Source organism: Filicampus tigris, chromosome 9 (genome assembly GCF_054856515.1).
Source record: "Filicampus tigris isolate MCC_2025a chromosome 9, RoL_Ftig_1.0, whole genome shotgun sequence".
Classification (NCBI taxonomy): Eukaryota; Metazoa; Chordata; class Actinopteri; order Syngnathiformes; family Syngnathidae; genus Filicampus; species Filicampus tigris.
This window is the reverse complement of record NC_141225.1, coordinates 25923961-25939195: the sequence shown is the minus strand read 5'-3', so window position 1 is coordinate 25939195 and position 15235 is coordinate 25923961. Positions and strand designations below refer to the sequence as shown.

At 52.3% G+C, this 15235-nt stretch overlaps 2 protein-coding genes across 12 annotated transcripts in view; both read right to left on the bottom strand.

Moving 5' to 3' along the window:
* LOC147142830 (dedicator of cytokinesis protein 3-like) overlaps window positions 1-3459 on the bottom strand; it is a 26558-nt gene extending 23099 nt beyond the window's left edge. For 5 of the 9 annotated variants that reach the window (XM_086039487.1, XM_086039492.1, XM_086039494.1 and 2 more), the window contains exons 1-2: window positions 3216-3447; window positions 7-90 (exon numbers count right to left, since the gene is read on the bottom strand). In XM_086039487.1, the coding sequence (XP_085895613.1) occupies window positions 7-90; window positions 3216-3252 (121 nt within the window). In that variant the 5' untranslated portion in view covers window positions 3253-3447. Of the gene's footprint in view, window positions 1-6; window positions 91-3215 lie in introns of all 9 variants that reach the window. The other 4 variants (XM_086039488.1, XM_086039490.1, XM_086039489.1 and 1 more) reach the window with 4 other exon arrangements.
* A 627-nt stretch (window positions 3460-4086) lies between these two features.
* smpd4 (sphingomyelin phosphodiesterase 4) lies at window positions 4087-14594 on the bottom strand. 3 transcript variants are annotated; one of them, XM_086039498.1, is made up of 20 exons: window positions 14378-14594; window positions 13778-13864; window positions 13626-13712; window positions 12899-13035; window positions 12758-12833; window positions 12519-12627; window positions 12375-12427; window positions 12147-12277; window positions 11887-12019; window positions 11738-11809; window positions 9859-9948; window positions 8978-9129; window positions 8467-8557; window positions 8293-8396; window positions 8040-8203; window positions 6287-6492; window positions 5983-6213; window positions 5601-5732; window positions 4583-4711; window positions 4087-4501 (listed from the first exon to the last, which is right to left on the bottom strand). In XM_086039498.1, exons 2-20 carry the CDS (start codon window positions 13814-13816, stop codon window positions 4181-4183), a joined length of 2457 nt encoding a protein of 818 aa, XP_085895624.1. In that variant the 5' UTR covers window positions 13817-13864; window positions 14378-14594; the 3' UTR covers window positions 4087-4180. The 3 variants fall into 3 exon arrangements, with proteins under 3 accessions (XP_085895624.1, XP_085895623.1, XP_085895625.1); XM_086039497.1 differs by having other exon boundaries at window positions 12147-12298; window positions 14378-14593; XM_086039499.1 differs by lacking the exon at window positions 9859-9948 and having other exon boundaries at window positions 12147-12298; window positions 14378-14593.
* Window positions 14595-15235: the final 641 nt, after the last annotated feature.

Below are 15235 nucleotides of genomic sequence, written 5' to 3'. Positions count from 1 at the left end.
AGTTACCTTGGCATTTCTCCAGGATGCCAACGCTCTCGCCCAGCTCCAACGTCAACGAGTGAGGGACGCAACTCCGGAAGCTGAAGATGGCTGCCGAGGAGAAACGGCAGGCGTGAGACGCAGAGACTCGGCCCAGCAACGACCCGACCGGTCGACCGCATGAATTGGCCTTGGCCGAGGGACTCTGCCGAGCCCGTGCGACTGTGCGTGACCTCGCGCTCGGAACTGAAATCCACTCAGATGTGCGCAATGGCTGCCCTAGAGAAGGGAAGCCACGAAGCCACGTGCGCGCAAGACAAAGGTCACAGCAACATAACGGCCTAGCTCAAGTTAGCAGATGCGCCAAAGAAGCAGAGCTGGCCATTTGGCCCATGCGACCGACCGGTCCGCCTATCCGGACGCCCATTTCCTCTGCGATAAAGGGGAAAGACGGGAAACTTGCAAAACAATAAACCGACTAAAGCATAGTCGGAGGCCCATTTTTTCCACCTGCCATCGTCTATTTTCGCGATGAGACGTCAATGGACGTGGCGCAGTTTCCGTTTCCCGTTTGCTGCGGCCGGCCGAGCCTTCCGTGACCTAAGCGGAGACCCGTTCAGTCCGGCCGCGCCGAGGCTTCCGTTTCGAATATGGCTGGGCTGGGGCGGTAGTGGATGTTGATCAAAGTTAGTCGACGGAATGGCTGACGGAAGCCCGTTTAAAATCGTAGGCGGAGCAGCCTTTAGGCGATTTGGCCCGAAAGGCGGAGAAACGGAGCTTGACTCTCAGCTCCTGCTTGTGGGGAGGAAGGGTACCCCGGCTGGTGATCAACGGACCGGGAAATTTGAGTGAAAGGCCCAGCTCTGCAGAGAAGCCTCAACCTACGCTCCTCTGCTGGAAATGCAACGTGCATGGGTGTGGATGGGTGTGAATGGGAGTGAGGAAAAGCGGTCGTCCCTGCAAAGGCTGGCGAGCAGCTCGGGTCGGAAGGCGCCTCTCGCCCAAAGTCAGCTGGGATCCACGACAGCTCGCTCCCCACCCCAATCGCCGTTCGAGGGATAGGAAAGGCGGGGAGAGAGGCATGATGATGATGATGATGATGATGATGATGATGATGATGATGATGATGATGGTGATGATGACGGTGGTGGCGGCGGCCATCACGATGAAGTCGTGCGCTTAGCTGTTGAATGATTGAGCAGAACATCTGCAAGCTTTGTCTTTTCCATTTGGGTCAGTGAGTGAGGGATAAAAGAGCTCTGTCGGTAGCCACTTCTCCGGTGGGGTGGGGGGGGGGCTTTTCATTGACGTCTTTCTGTATCCCATCTTTTACATGTTCCATACACGCACAAACTGAGTCGTTTAAGAAAGCGCACATTTGAACAGGCGTCACGTCACGTGTGGCAGCGGCTATGTTGAACGAATGAATCGATGAGTTTCAAGAGGGTGTGGCCAGCAGCTGCTGATGTTGTTGTTTGGACAAAAGAGGGATGAAAGCAGATCAAGCAGAATTAAATAATGGATTAAGGTGATTCCTAATTGACAAAGCAGACCGAAGGCTTTCCCCGCATATCGGTCGCATGCGTGCTCTCAAACACAACCAGTCAACAGGCATGACTTCAAATTTGGGCTGTTTTTCATTTAAAATCGCTCCTTGCCTCCAAATCTGCTTTTGTGAACTCATGTGCGTTACCTAACCCAATTCATGAGGTGGGAAAAAAATAAAAACCTTCCTGCTCAGAATCTGCTGAGCTAAAGAGGGGGATGGGGGGGGCGGGGGGGGGGGGGGACAAGCGAGCGAGTGCTTCAGGCGACTGTTAAAAAAATGTAATCACATCAACTTACTGACCTGGATATGACTGTGGGCGCGCGTGCACGCGTACCCACGTGTCAACGTTCTAGTTTGGAGAAAGAAAAAAGATAAATTCCTTCTTTTTCGTTGAATGCTTTTCATGTTCTCAAGATCAAAAGGAGGATTTTTGTGTCAACATTCCCTGTCAATTTTTCACTTGAAACGGCTAGTGACGTACGGACCCGCGCGCGCACGCACGCACACGCGACGAATGCGTGTTCAAGTGGCTTAGCCGAGTGCTCTACTTTCAGAGCGTCTGACCATCTGGACACGCACACGGGCCTGCGCGCACACACAAATGCCCAAAGGAAAAACGACAGTGATGTTGCAGACAAACAAGTTGTAAATAGAAATCCAAGTTGGGCACACTGAAGTCAGTAAGTTGATGGAGTAAGGCGAAACCGGTGAGCTCGTGGCCACCAGCCATTTTTGTTGTCCGCGACACAAGCCAACCCGACATCATTTCCGCATGAAATATTGATGTTGAAAACATTCCACGCATTCCATATTCATGTGGTACAAAGAACATCTAGAGGTGAACCGTTGCCGTTGTCTAAAAACAGGCCAAGGAAAAATTGGACGAGGCCAACGTGAACGTGCTGCTGATGTTTGGTCAAATGTCGAAAGTAGCACTAGCTAAAACGCACGTTAAGCTGAATGTATGCCCGCAGAGTGTGTTCATGCACATATGCAACTGTCCAAACAAACAAGAAGTCCAAACAAACAAGAATCGACTCCATGCAGATCGCACAACGGAACACGGCTTTGGTACTGAGAAATTGATGCGAGACCGTTGCCTTGGCGACAGGAGCAACCCGAATGGAACGTCCTGCTGCTTGGATTCGCCGCACGCGCACCCATGCTAAACTTTTCATTGTTGCGCCTAGCAGCTCAATGGTTGCGCTTATTCCCATGAATAGTACTGCTCTAGTTGTAATTCTCATTTGTCTGTCGGGCACTTTCATACAGTGACTCCAACCTCTCATTTGCATTCCCTTCACTCGCGTCCCTCGCTCGGGGACTGACGACGCGCAGAGGGAGTGTGAAAAGCGTCGTTTCGTGCTGCTAACGGACTCTCGGTGTTTTCGTGAGCACTAACACGACGACACACGTGTTCAATCAGCCCTCAAAGTCAGCTTGGGAGTGATTTGTCGGCACTTGCGTGGTCATGTCATCAGTCCTCGTCGAAAGATTGCAACAAGAAAATGACGTGACATGAAACAACCAAGTATGTTTGTTCTTCATGTCGAAGATCGATGGGAAGGACGAAGATGGACAATGACCGATATGCTTTACCTTTGGTGGGGTTTTGCCATTACGCTCTTCAAAGTACACCATTTTCCCCAATCACTTTTGTCACAGCCTGCGTGCGCGGTCCACTCACCCACGCCGAGCCTCTCGTCCTCTGTCAGCGTCCACATGACGTCACGAAGTTCACGCAGTCACGGAAGCATTGAATGTCACCTGATGACGTCACGTAAAACAGAAGAAAAGGATGAAAAGTGATTAGGACTAATCGCTTTCAAGTTAATGTATCATCTTCACCACCGCAGCTGTGGAGCTGTCGTCTTCCTCATCAACACGCACCCAGATGGACGACGTGACGTGAACGCGCGCGGGGCTTGCGCACTTAAGAGGATCAAGGGTGAAGGGCCACTGCGCATGCGCGCAAGCACAACAAGCGCACAAATCAATGACGGTGCGCGCGGTCGCGTCAGCGTTTGAAATTGGAATGGAAACAACAGTTCAAAACCAACGCAAAGCACCAAGTCTAAAATACACTTTTGTCACTTCCCAAGGAGCAATTTCATATGGAAGCTAGTTTTTGCTCACGTGTCACATTTCCACATGTGATGAGGGAAATAGGATTGTCTCGATTATTTCTCCACCCACGCTATCTCGAATCAAACAGCGGGATGCGGGAGGCAATCAGGGTTGAGCTGCCACAGCCAGTCAAGATGGCTCGGGCAGCGCCCCTGCGGACGCCTCCCTGGTGAGGTGTTGCGGACAACCCAGGACACGCTGCCGGAGAGGCTTCAAGTCCCCCGGCTGGCCTGGGACCGCCTCGGGATCCCCTCTGGAAAAGTTGGACCGAGCGGCTAGGGCGAAGGAGGAGGGTGGGATTCCCTGCTAAAGCTGCTGCCCGCGTCAGGCGACCCCGGGATAAGCGCAAGATGATGGATGGATGGATGGAGGGATGGATGGATGGTTCCCGACCTTTTCCTATCTTCCAAAACTTCAACAAGACCACAACCGAAAATCAAGCCATTTTATTGGTGAAAATTGTTGCCCTTGGACACGAGCTGCCTCAGGAATCCTGTGCCGACGCCAAGTTCTGCACCAGTCCCGCTAGTGCGTCTTCCATTTATCCGCCCACAGCGTCACGGCCACTCCGTGCAGGATGACGGCAGCGAGGATGAGGAGGGTGCTGGACACGGGGCCGAAGGAGAAAACGGCGCCCGCGGCGTAGCCGAAGCAGAGGAGCAGGATGGTCCTGTAGCTGGCCAGCGGACGCAGGCTGACCCCAACCCGTCGCTTCCTGTCCCAGAATCGAGGGGAGGCGGGACTCCTCACCAGCACCGCGTCGGGATCGGGCTCCGTCAGGTAGTGACGACCCAGGCGACCGGCGAAATCCGTCCGCGAGCACAGCTGGCTCAAGTGGCCTTCAAACTGAGGATGCAGACCACAGCCGCCCGGTTAGATGCGCAAAGGCCCGTCAGTGCAGACGCTGGACTTTGTGTGGCCTTTTACTTGGGTGTTGAGTAGTGACGACATCCGGTACAAGAACCTGACCAGCAGCGCGTTCTCGTAGCTCCTGATTGGTTGCAGCTCCGGGTCGCCTTGGTAGCGAATGTCGAAGCTCCGCAGTCCGTTGATAATCTGCACAAGAGCGCCGCGGTCACCGACGGCCGGCGGTGGGACCAAGTCGACGGCGGCACATGCAAGTCGTTTGCTCGTCATGGTCTCATGTCTGGCACGTCACAAACTACTTGGGGGGGTTGGGGGGGGCGGTTTTGTCCAGCAAGTCGTCCCAAGTTTTGACGACTTGTGTAACCAACTGCGATGTCCGACAGCACAGGAGTCCAAGTCAAGGCCCGGGGGCCACATCCGGCGCCCGACCTCCTTTAATGTGGCCAGCGAGGGCAAATCATGTGCGTCAACTTTCACGTTTCTTGCAAAGTCACTTTTAAGAAGACTGAGATATGACATACTGCGATGTGTTATTTCTTACCAATCCTGCCCTTTAAAATACATTGAAAAGAATTGAACAAACAATTACCGGCTTCTCATTTCAAAACTAGCTATCCGTCAATTTGTCGTGTATACGTTCAACACTTCAAGTTGGACGCCGGAGTTGTCGCGTCTCTTGTCTCTCTCTGACAACCTCTATTGTTGCCATTCTCCGTTCCCCGACTCGACCAAACACCCTAGCCAAGAATCGAGGCGTCGTCATTTTGTGGCAGCGTACTGGTGGGTTGCGGGGTTCGCATCCACTACACAAACTCTAACTTGTCTTTCAAAAACAAAACGTACGGCACGCCATCTCGGAAACGCAGATGTTCGCCTGAAAACAGGCAAGACCCGTCAAGTCAAGTACTTCAAGTTGCAGTCAAGCCTCATGAAGGGCATTCAAAGTCGAGCAGTCTAGAGCCTAGCAAGTCCTCAAAGGTGTTAAGTCTGACTGGAGTCCGGGCACGGAATTGGAGACATGCAGCGGGGGTGGGGCGCCGCATAAAAGGAAAAACCGGTGAAAAGCTCGAGTTTGCACCTGCATCCTTCCCAAGTCGGTGAGGACCAGGCCGCGCTCTCCCACGACGCAATCGGGCAGCCGCTTGGACTCGCCGTCATCCTGCGAGGACCTCGCGTTGGCCATGAGCTGAGTCAGCTGACCCTGGTTCAGCTGCAAGACAAGAGACGGCGCTTGAGGGAGCAGGCCTAACTCGCGTCTTCCTCATGCCGCCCGCTCGGCGGCGGGAAGGTGCCGAGGCCCTTTTCCACGTGCGCGTGGCAGCCGTTCGCAGTCGGGTTCGGTGGTGGCGCCGCTAAGACGGACAACATCGGCCTGCGGCGGACAGGACCGAGAAAAGATTCCTACGTACGCCTCTCCCCATCCTGGAGGACGGGGCCACACTTTCTACCTTCAGACGGACCTTGAAGACAGTGCACAGGTTCTCCAGCGCTAAGTCAAGGAACTCGTGAGTCTTCCTCAGACACTCGCTGCCCTCGTCCGACTCCACGCCGCAAAGGCCGTTGTTGGAGTCCGGGGAAGGCGCGGCCAACCACGACAGGAAAGACTTTCTGGCCGCCGCTTGGCTGGAGCGGTCTGAGATCCGTTTGGCCGTCTGTCTGGCTTGCGCCGCCACCCGGACCAATTTCACCACCTGTCAAACACGAGGGTGACCACGGGAACCAAAAAGGTGGCGGCGCCAAAGTAAGACGGGGGCGGCGCCTCACCGCGGCTCGGAGATCGGGGCCGAACATCTGCTTGTACTGGCAGTCCTGGCCTTCCAAGGCGTACACGTGACTCTTGACCCGGAACACGGCATCGGTCGCGGTGCGTTGCCGTGACGTCAGGAAGCTGCCTCCCTGGCCGGGCGTCAGATAGCCCCGCGGCTGCCGGTGATGGGGGACCAGTTCCGGCTCCAGGAACAGCTGCTCGGCTGCAAAAGGTCGTCGTTTTCAAAGAAGCTCATGCGGTAAGCCCCGCCCACGGAGATTTGCTTTGTATTCACCTGATTGCTTCCCCTTTACGCAACCAGCACGAAACAGCTTTCAAGTCAGAATGGCCGTACCAACACGTTAGCCCGTTTGTTGTTTTTTTAAGCTAGCAGGTTTGGTTTAGGGTTGCAGTCCATTTGTTTGGATTGATGCATAAATCTGTTCATTAAAGGAACACTTCACCAAATTTGCGATTTTTCAGCAGCAAAAGGTTACCAGGAATTTGATAACGTCATTATTTTTCCTGTCCAATTAACACCTCTAAAAAAAGCATTTTGCCACATGCTGTCAACTGAAAATGACATTACATATGCTCATGTAACAATTTGCCTAGTGTTCGATAATGAACAATAGATCTGATATTGTTTGCGGTAATAACGATTAATTACCATTATTTTCCAAAATTGTTCAGCCCTTAAGTAGATGCAAAAACAGGTGACATCAAAGCGCAAGCACCACTTTTAGTAACAATCAAAGTACCTTTGCAAACTGGCAAAGCACATTAATTATCATTCCGTTCATTGTCAAATACAATTCGAAGGAACAGGTGTCATTTTCAGACTCGGTCGTCCAAACTTACCCATGAACCATGAAGAAAAAATGATGGCCTGTATTATCTTGATGTTTAATCCAAGTAAGACGTTTGCAGACATCATCTGTTACTTAAAGCGGAAGTCAACCCAAACCTATTTTTTTCCAAGAAGATGTTCTATGCAGGCCCACTAGTTGAAAGACGGCATTCGGATTATATTGCCTTTGTGGAATATGAGCTCAGCAGCAAAATCCACCCGTTTTTTTGGCCATCTCAGGGGGCGGCCATTTTGTCAGTTCTGTCGACTGAAAATGACATCACAGTTGCTCGGGGCTCAGGTAACGACCAATCACAGCTCACCTGTTTTCTGAAGCCGAGCCATGATTGGCCGTGGATTAACTCTTATTCCACAAACGCAATATTCATCAAAATGCCCCGTTTCAACTAGTGGGCCTGCATAGAACATATTCTTGAAAAAAATGTGGTTGGGTTGACTTCCCCTTTAAGGAAAACGTAATCATAATTTGTTTGTGCATTTTCAGCATTGTCGATTTGAAAGAAAAAAAAAAGTTCTACTTTTGAATAAAGGGATGGCAATTAAAAAATGCTTTCATCAATTGCTTGAAACAGTCATCAACAAATTCATTGACTATCAAAAGAATCATGACCCGCAGCACCGAAACAAATTCAAAACGGACCGACTAATTCACGTGATCGGTGTGGGCAGATCTCAGCCATCTATGATTGTATCGGAATCGGCAGCATAAAACCGTGGTCGGAACGCCGCCATCTTAAGTTTAAACGTGTGTCAAGCATGCGGGAAGGAGAATTGATACATTTGTCACTATATCGACACGGCGTCGCTATCTTTTCAGCCATCGCAGTCGGGTGGGCCCGCTAAATTGGGGGTTGGGCATACTTGCGTTGCGCCGGTGGTGCCGCCCGCTCTCATCTTACCCTTGTGGATCATGTCGGCGAGGTGGGGCTGACAGAAGACTTTGGCCACCCGGAAGAGCATCAGCGCGTTCTTGGCATTGACCAGGTCCATGCGCGCGGCTCTGTTGAGGAAGATCTGGAAGAGCTTGGTGTAGACCAGCAGGTTCTCCTGGACAAACGACTCCCTGCCCGTTTGCAGGGAGGAAGCCGCCGGTCAGCATCGGTCGCAACCGACGCACGCACACGAGCGACAGCGGGCGGTCACGTGACCCACCATCTCTCGGGGTCGCTTCTGCCGCCGGCGTCCGCCGGCAGGTGGGCCGTCCTGTCGGCGGCGTACCTCCACGGCTGGATGAAGCTCAGCCACGTCTCCAGCACCTACCAGCAGCAGAACAATGAGGTCGGCGGTCGCGCCGGCACGCCCGAGGCCTCGACTTTGGAGACGTACCGCTCGGAAGGAGGCGTCCAGAGGCCAGTGGCCGAAGCAGTGCTGCAGGAACAAGAACAGCTTCTGCTGCACGAAGCGCTGAAGCGCAACTCTGCAGAGACACGGCACACCCGCAATGTGTGAGACACACACGCACGCGAGCGACCCGCCTGACAACGTCAACAACGCAACAGGCAGCACTTGGCTTGATTTGACTCTGGAAAAAAGCGCCGAGCGTAGGGCCCGGCTTTGCCTAGCGGCTGACCGATCCGTTTGGTTCTTCCCCAAACACGCCGAGCTAAATCTCCTTCCTGATCTTAGGGTTATTAGGGAAGTTTGCGAAGACATCGACAGTGCATCTTTCACAAGAAGCTGTGACGTCGCACAGCCCCTCCCCCCAGCCCGACAACCTTTGACCGTTGGAGGTCAATGCCGCCGACAACCGAGAAGCGCTCGGCGTTAGATTGCCGACTGCATAACCGGATCCTGGTCTGAGAGCTTGACGTCCATGGGCGCGTGCGAGCGAGCTGACCTCTTAAACTCTTCCAGGGGGCCGGCGTGGGCGTGCGAGTGGGTCGGGGAGGGCGACGGCTGCTCCGGCTTCAGGCTGTTGGAGAAGGCGTGCAGATGCTTGACCAGCAGACGCACGGCCAACACGTGCTCCTCGCTCGGGCTGAACGGTTCCTGCAACGCAAGCGGCTCAAAGTCGAGCGGCGCAAAGTCAAGGGGCGCTCAACGACACCCGCCACCCTTCGACGGTGGCCAATCGCAAGGCCTCTCGGGATTGCAGCCAATCAAGCAGCAAAAGCTGTGTGGCGCTCTGGAGAACTGAGGTGCGGCGCATCCCAACTTTGAGGAGGAGCAGTTGGCTCGGCTCATCTTCCAATCTGCTCCCCCAAAATCCCCAAACGTCGTTTGGCTCGGACTTTGTGTGGAATTCAAATGCTAGACAACAAAAGCCATCGGGGGGGGGGGGGGGGGGGGGAAGCTCCCTTCAAGGCAGGACCTCAGCACTCCACGAGCGGCCGCAGCATCTCTTTAGCTCAAACGCCGGCAAACATCAAACCCAAAACTGTACTCACTCCAAGTCACGAACGGACGCGGACGACGCATTTTGCACATTGTGGTAGCATTTGCCTCTCACAAACACACACCCCCACACACACACACACACACACGCCCACACACAAAGCAGCAGTCAAATGAACGCGCAAGCAAATCAAAGCACATTCAAGCCAGGAAGGGTTGCCCCAGCAAGAGTACTTGGTGGGAGGAGCTGGAGGTACAATGGGTCCACGTGCCGACTCTCAAAGAAGTACCCTGAGCAGGACCTGCAGGTCTCCACCAAGTACCCCTGAGCCGGAAGAGAGGTGACGGCACGGCGGGCGGGGATGAGCGAGGAGGTTCAAGTACTTGGTAGGTGTGGAGGCTCCCTGAGCCTGGTGGGATGTGCGGTTGGCACGGCATGCTGGACATACTGAGGCGGTACTGGAGCAGCGCCAGCTGTTGACCCGCAAACCACCAGGGGTGGGGACGGGAGAGGGAGGGGGGGGGGGGCGGTTTGGTGGGACAGCACAAAGAGTAACCATAGGAGAAGGAAGAGGAGGTGCATCAGTCAAGAGGTGGAAGGTGACAATCAGAGAAGAACAAGAAGAAGCCAACAGATGACAAATCGAACATGAGGGAGAACAGAGGAGAGAACAATCAAATATGGATTCAGACACATTCTTCTTCTTCGTCGTCGGCGGCGGTCATAGTCTTGTTTGTCACCCAAAACACGAGCAATGACAACCACTTGTAAGTATTCATGGTCAATGTCAGTGATTCTCATCTCTTGCGTTTCAACTCTCCTCACAAGCTCTGAGAACATTTTGAGGAGCACTAAAATGACATGAGGCAGGAGAACGATTTCATTCATTGTCACAACGAAAAGACGACATGCACGATTTCCTTCATAAGTCTCACTGTGGCTTGCAATCGGCATCTGTGAGGCTGCCCACTAAAATCCCAAAGAAATCTCAAGTCATAGTGTCATATTGCAAAACACGGACAGCAGAAACCGTTGAGGCCATCTGACCTTTGCGCCGCAAACGCTTCACGCATTGCCGTGCATAAGCTCCGTTTTCCCCTCAGGGAATATTTTGCCTCAAATGCACCGAGATATATATCATATCATTGTTTGAACAAATCCATATTGCCCTTCATGACTTTTCATGATGTCCAGAGGCTCTTTGATTTTGGGTTGTAGGCACCAGGAATGTCACGATCCAAATGTCACGATACGATAATACCACGATATGAACCTCACGATACGGTAATTATCACGATATTGCGGGGGGTGGGGGGCGGGGGGCCGGGGGCGTTTAAACATCACGATATTCTGTTTTTGTACAATAGGCTTGGCCAGTCAGGCGCTCCCATTGGCTCAGCAGCGCAAAGTATCACGGTCTACGTAGTTCACAATGCTGTGTACGGCTGAAGCGGACTGACGGAGATGTTGAAAAACATTGGAAGTTGTATCGGCTTTGTTCATGTGAGCAATAATCTGTTGAATTTCTGTTTAATTTGGTTGTGTGGGTAGGGTTTCTGTAGATCACCAAATACATCAAAGAAGCATGACCAAGTAAATGTCTCGACACAATGCTAATTAGCTGTGGTCCTAGTTCAAATAGAACAGTTAATATTCATCTCAATGTATTGAAATGACCTCCAATGACCAAACGCCTAATATTGAGGCACTTAAACAGCACTAATAAACTGACCACCAGAGGGTGCTAGAACTGCACAAATGGGAAACAACTTCAGCTTATCGTGACAGAGAGTACCGTGACATGATGACTGCGATATCGTGACAATGTTAATATCGTGATATTGTGACATTCCTAGTAGGTACCCGCTTGTTGTCGAAAGAAGCCTCAGTGTGACTTCCGGCTGACCTTTGAACTCTACAACACAGCGTGAGGGGCAGCATGCAGGAAGCAAAGCGGCTCGACGGGAACGTCGGGACTGGGCAGGATGCCGACGAGCCCGGCGGGTGGGCTGCCGGTAGCACACGTGCAGAATGGAGAGGAACGCCAGAGAGGAACGCCAGAGAGTGACGCGCGCGCGTGCGTGCGTGCACTGGAGCCCAAGTGATGAGTCTACATTGGAGGACTTCAAGCTACTTCAAAGGCGGTTACGACGAGCGAGGGCGAGTCAAGCGGATGAGCGGTCCACCAGTGAACGGCTTCGAGGGGGTGCACTGGGGTTGCAACATTGTGTGCAGGAGCCCGAGTGTATTTGCTGCTCTTACCTTGACCTGAGGCGACTGCAACTTCTGGTACATCTCTAATGAGTAGTGATGCAGCCACACCTCCACCAACATCTGTCGCACGTACGCGCGCGCACACGTTTGAAAGAGTCCCTTTTGTTCAGTCATTGCTTGCGGCGAAGGCAAGGCACCTGCAGCAGCGTTTCGGACCTCCAGATTTCCTGGGCGGCGGGGTCGGCGTTGACGGATGGCTGATGGAAGATGTGATGCTTGAGCAGACTGGGACTGTGGAGGCCATAACCCGCCAGCGACATGTTGGAAGACCTGCGCGCGCATTTGGGAGACACGGTGGCAGGCCCTTGTTGACATTTGGCAAGATTGCCGCGCGGCACTCGGTCGCATGGCGCAATGATGGGCAAATATGAGAGGCACGCGGGTGATCCGCCTGTACCTTGGAGTCGGTGCGCTGACGGAGCCCCTGTTGTCAGAAAAGGGGGAAGGGGGGACACTTCCTTCGGTAGGCAGGAAGTACTTGAGGTACATGTCCACCAGCACGAAGTAGGCGCTGTCTGTGTTGCCGCCCTGTTGGCCCACCGGCAAGCTCTGGAACATCATCCAACCTCATCACAACTCCCAACTGTGCGTGCGTGCGTGCGTGCGTGCGGACCACTTCTCTCACCTTTGGCGTAATGAGACAGGAGGCAAAGTAGAATATGAAGAACTCAAAAGGGTCTGCACTAGGTTGAGGAAAAAGCGCAAGCGGCACGTGAAAGTCGAGCCAAGCGCCAAAGGTGTCGAGCGACGGCTAAGGCGTGAAGGATACTCAGCGCCATGTTGAGCGTCAGCATGCCAGACATGGGAAAATGCGGCCGGTTGTGAAAGAGCGGACAGTCGGGAAGGACGCCTTCCTGGATGGACGTCTTCACCGGCACCTGCAAATGTACCACAGAGCGCGCCAGCCGCTTTCAAGAAACAGACCGACTCCAATAATCCGCCAAGTGGACCAATCGCCGAGCTTCCCACGAGCGATGACAACGAGGCGGCGGCGGCGGTCGGTCTTACTGGCAGATAATTGACAGGCACTTCATATTTGTATTCTTCTGCCTGAAGTTTGTAGACCAGTTTCATCATGGGCCCACTGAGGAAGACAATCAGAAGCTCTCCATCTTGTTTATGTGCACAAGTACGGATGCCACAAGTCACCTGGGCTTCAGGAAATCCACGACCAGCGCAAAGTCGCCGCATCGCGAATGGAGAAGGCGAAGGTTCCATCCTCCCAGGACGCCATCCAGACTTCCGAAGATGCTCTCCACCAGCCACGAGAAGATGGCGTGCAGCTCCTGAAGCGGCCGGAAAAACAGCGCTCGCTCAATTGCGTCTTTTGCAAAGACACGTTCTGTTCCCAATGCCGCACGTGTCTTTGGCGGCTTTCAGCGCAGTTTTTGACGGTCACTTGGAAATATTCTCCAAGACGGACCGGTTCATTCCGACCGCTGTTCGATTAGTCAGACTACAGCAAAAAACGAGTGCCGGTGTGCGCATTAGGAGCTCCGGCTGTAGAGAAGGTGCGCCAGGGCTGGTTGCGTTGGGAAATGAATGGCAGCGCAGCTCCAATCCGCCTCTCCGAACACACCCACTCTTGGGAGTAGTGCAAGCGCATCAACGCAAGCATACGCGTGTGCTGCTCTGTATTGACATTAATTGGAGCATCCCACACGCAAAACGACCCAAACTGTCAAATGCCCGATTTTTTTTTTGTATCTGCATGTGTGGGGTCTGCCAAAGATATACCGGTGGTATATGTCTTTTAAAAAAAAAACAACAACAACAAAAAAAAAAAACCTTGCGCTTGCAAATACCGAACAACAGGCTTCACAACTGCACCACTAGCAATGAAGGTCACGCGTAGAGTGTGTTTTTGCGTTTGTACCTTCGCATGATAGTCATCGATGATCTTGATGAGATCCTGGCATCGCTGAACCAAAGTTTTGCTGGGTGAGTCCACTTTAAGGTTGGCCTGAAAGCAGCGCACACGCCTTAACTTGTTGCACTCAGTCAATCTGTCCATCAATCGGGCCTCACCAAGAGGAAGCCAGGATGTTGTAAGCTGGGCGCTGCCATCAAGCAGCCGCTGGCAGCCCAATTCCTCTTCCAAAGTCTCCTTCGCCCCTGAGCGGTTGCACAGCACAGACAAGACAAGACAAGACAAGACAAGACAATGAATGGTCGCCGGGCACTGTCGGGGCACGGTGTGACAAACAATGAGTGGTCGCCCGAGGTTTGAATGAAGCGTATAGAATGACATGCTCGAATGTTTTGGAACGTGGTATGCAAACGCTACAAAGAAAACCTGGAGCCCAGGTTGGAAATCGCCACTTCAGAACTCCGAGGGAGACGTGCCAACCACTCGTGCTCGGCGCTGAATCCTTCATTATCACTTCAGCAAATTTAAATCAAACATTTTCGACACGTCCAATGGCCACTCAGCAGAAGTGCTGACGGCCGCAAAGACTCCTTTATTTTCTTTTTAATTGGCTCAAGTCAAGTCAAGTAGCTTCGCCATCAGTGGCTAGCATTAGACACTGGGCTGGCTAGCTTAGCTTGGCGAGCACAAACAACGCAAAATGAAGACACATAATTGCAGCTCTGAGCAAACGGCTGAACTTTGTCACGGTGACTGACCTTCCTTACGCCTTCGCAGATGAAAAAAGGTTGGACAAATTTTGTTTTGTTTTTTTTCTTGTCCTGTTGTAAAGTCAAGCAACACTTTGCCCGCCGCCTTCTTCTTCGTCGTAGACGTCGTCTTCTTCACTGGAGGTTGCGAATGAGTTTGTAGTGCATTAGCGCACTCTTTCAAACGGAGGACGTATGGCTGTATAGCGCGCTGTGGCGTCCCAGCCAAGCAAATCCGTACTATGCGCGGCGGCTTGTGGCTACCTCGACGCTCACATCATAATAATAATAATAATAATAATAATAATGATAATAATAATGATAATAATAATAATAATAATAATAATAATAATAATAATAATAATACACGAATAAATAAATAATAAACTCCACGCTCACGGAACTTCGATGAGCGGAAGTAACGCTCGGCAGCTTTTACTTTTCAAAATAAAGGTGTAGAGTGATTTGCTCTCATGTTTTGATATCGGTTTGTCCCCCTTTTGTTTGTTTGTTGTTATGGCAACCTGGTGGCGTGACCTCTTCTCTCACATGACCTAATCAAATGACCGAATCACACCTTTGGAAATAAAACCCGCGTACCCGTGGAAGCGTGGTCAGTGTCCACCCATGGACACACTCTGCCCACCCAAAGAAAATTGGATGTAGTTCTGATGAATGGGAAATCAAAAATCAAAATCAAATCAACTTTTATTCCTTTAGCCCAAAGCACAACAACAGTTCTCAATTAAGGAGAAAACAAAACACGTTTTAAGGTGCAGTAGCCCTACGCTGGATTTCGACCTACTTGAGCATTGTAGCACTTTTTTGCACCCCCAGGTAAGACTAATGCCCACCCACACCTGGCAT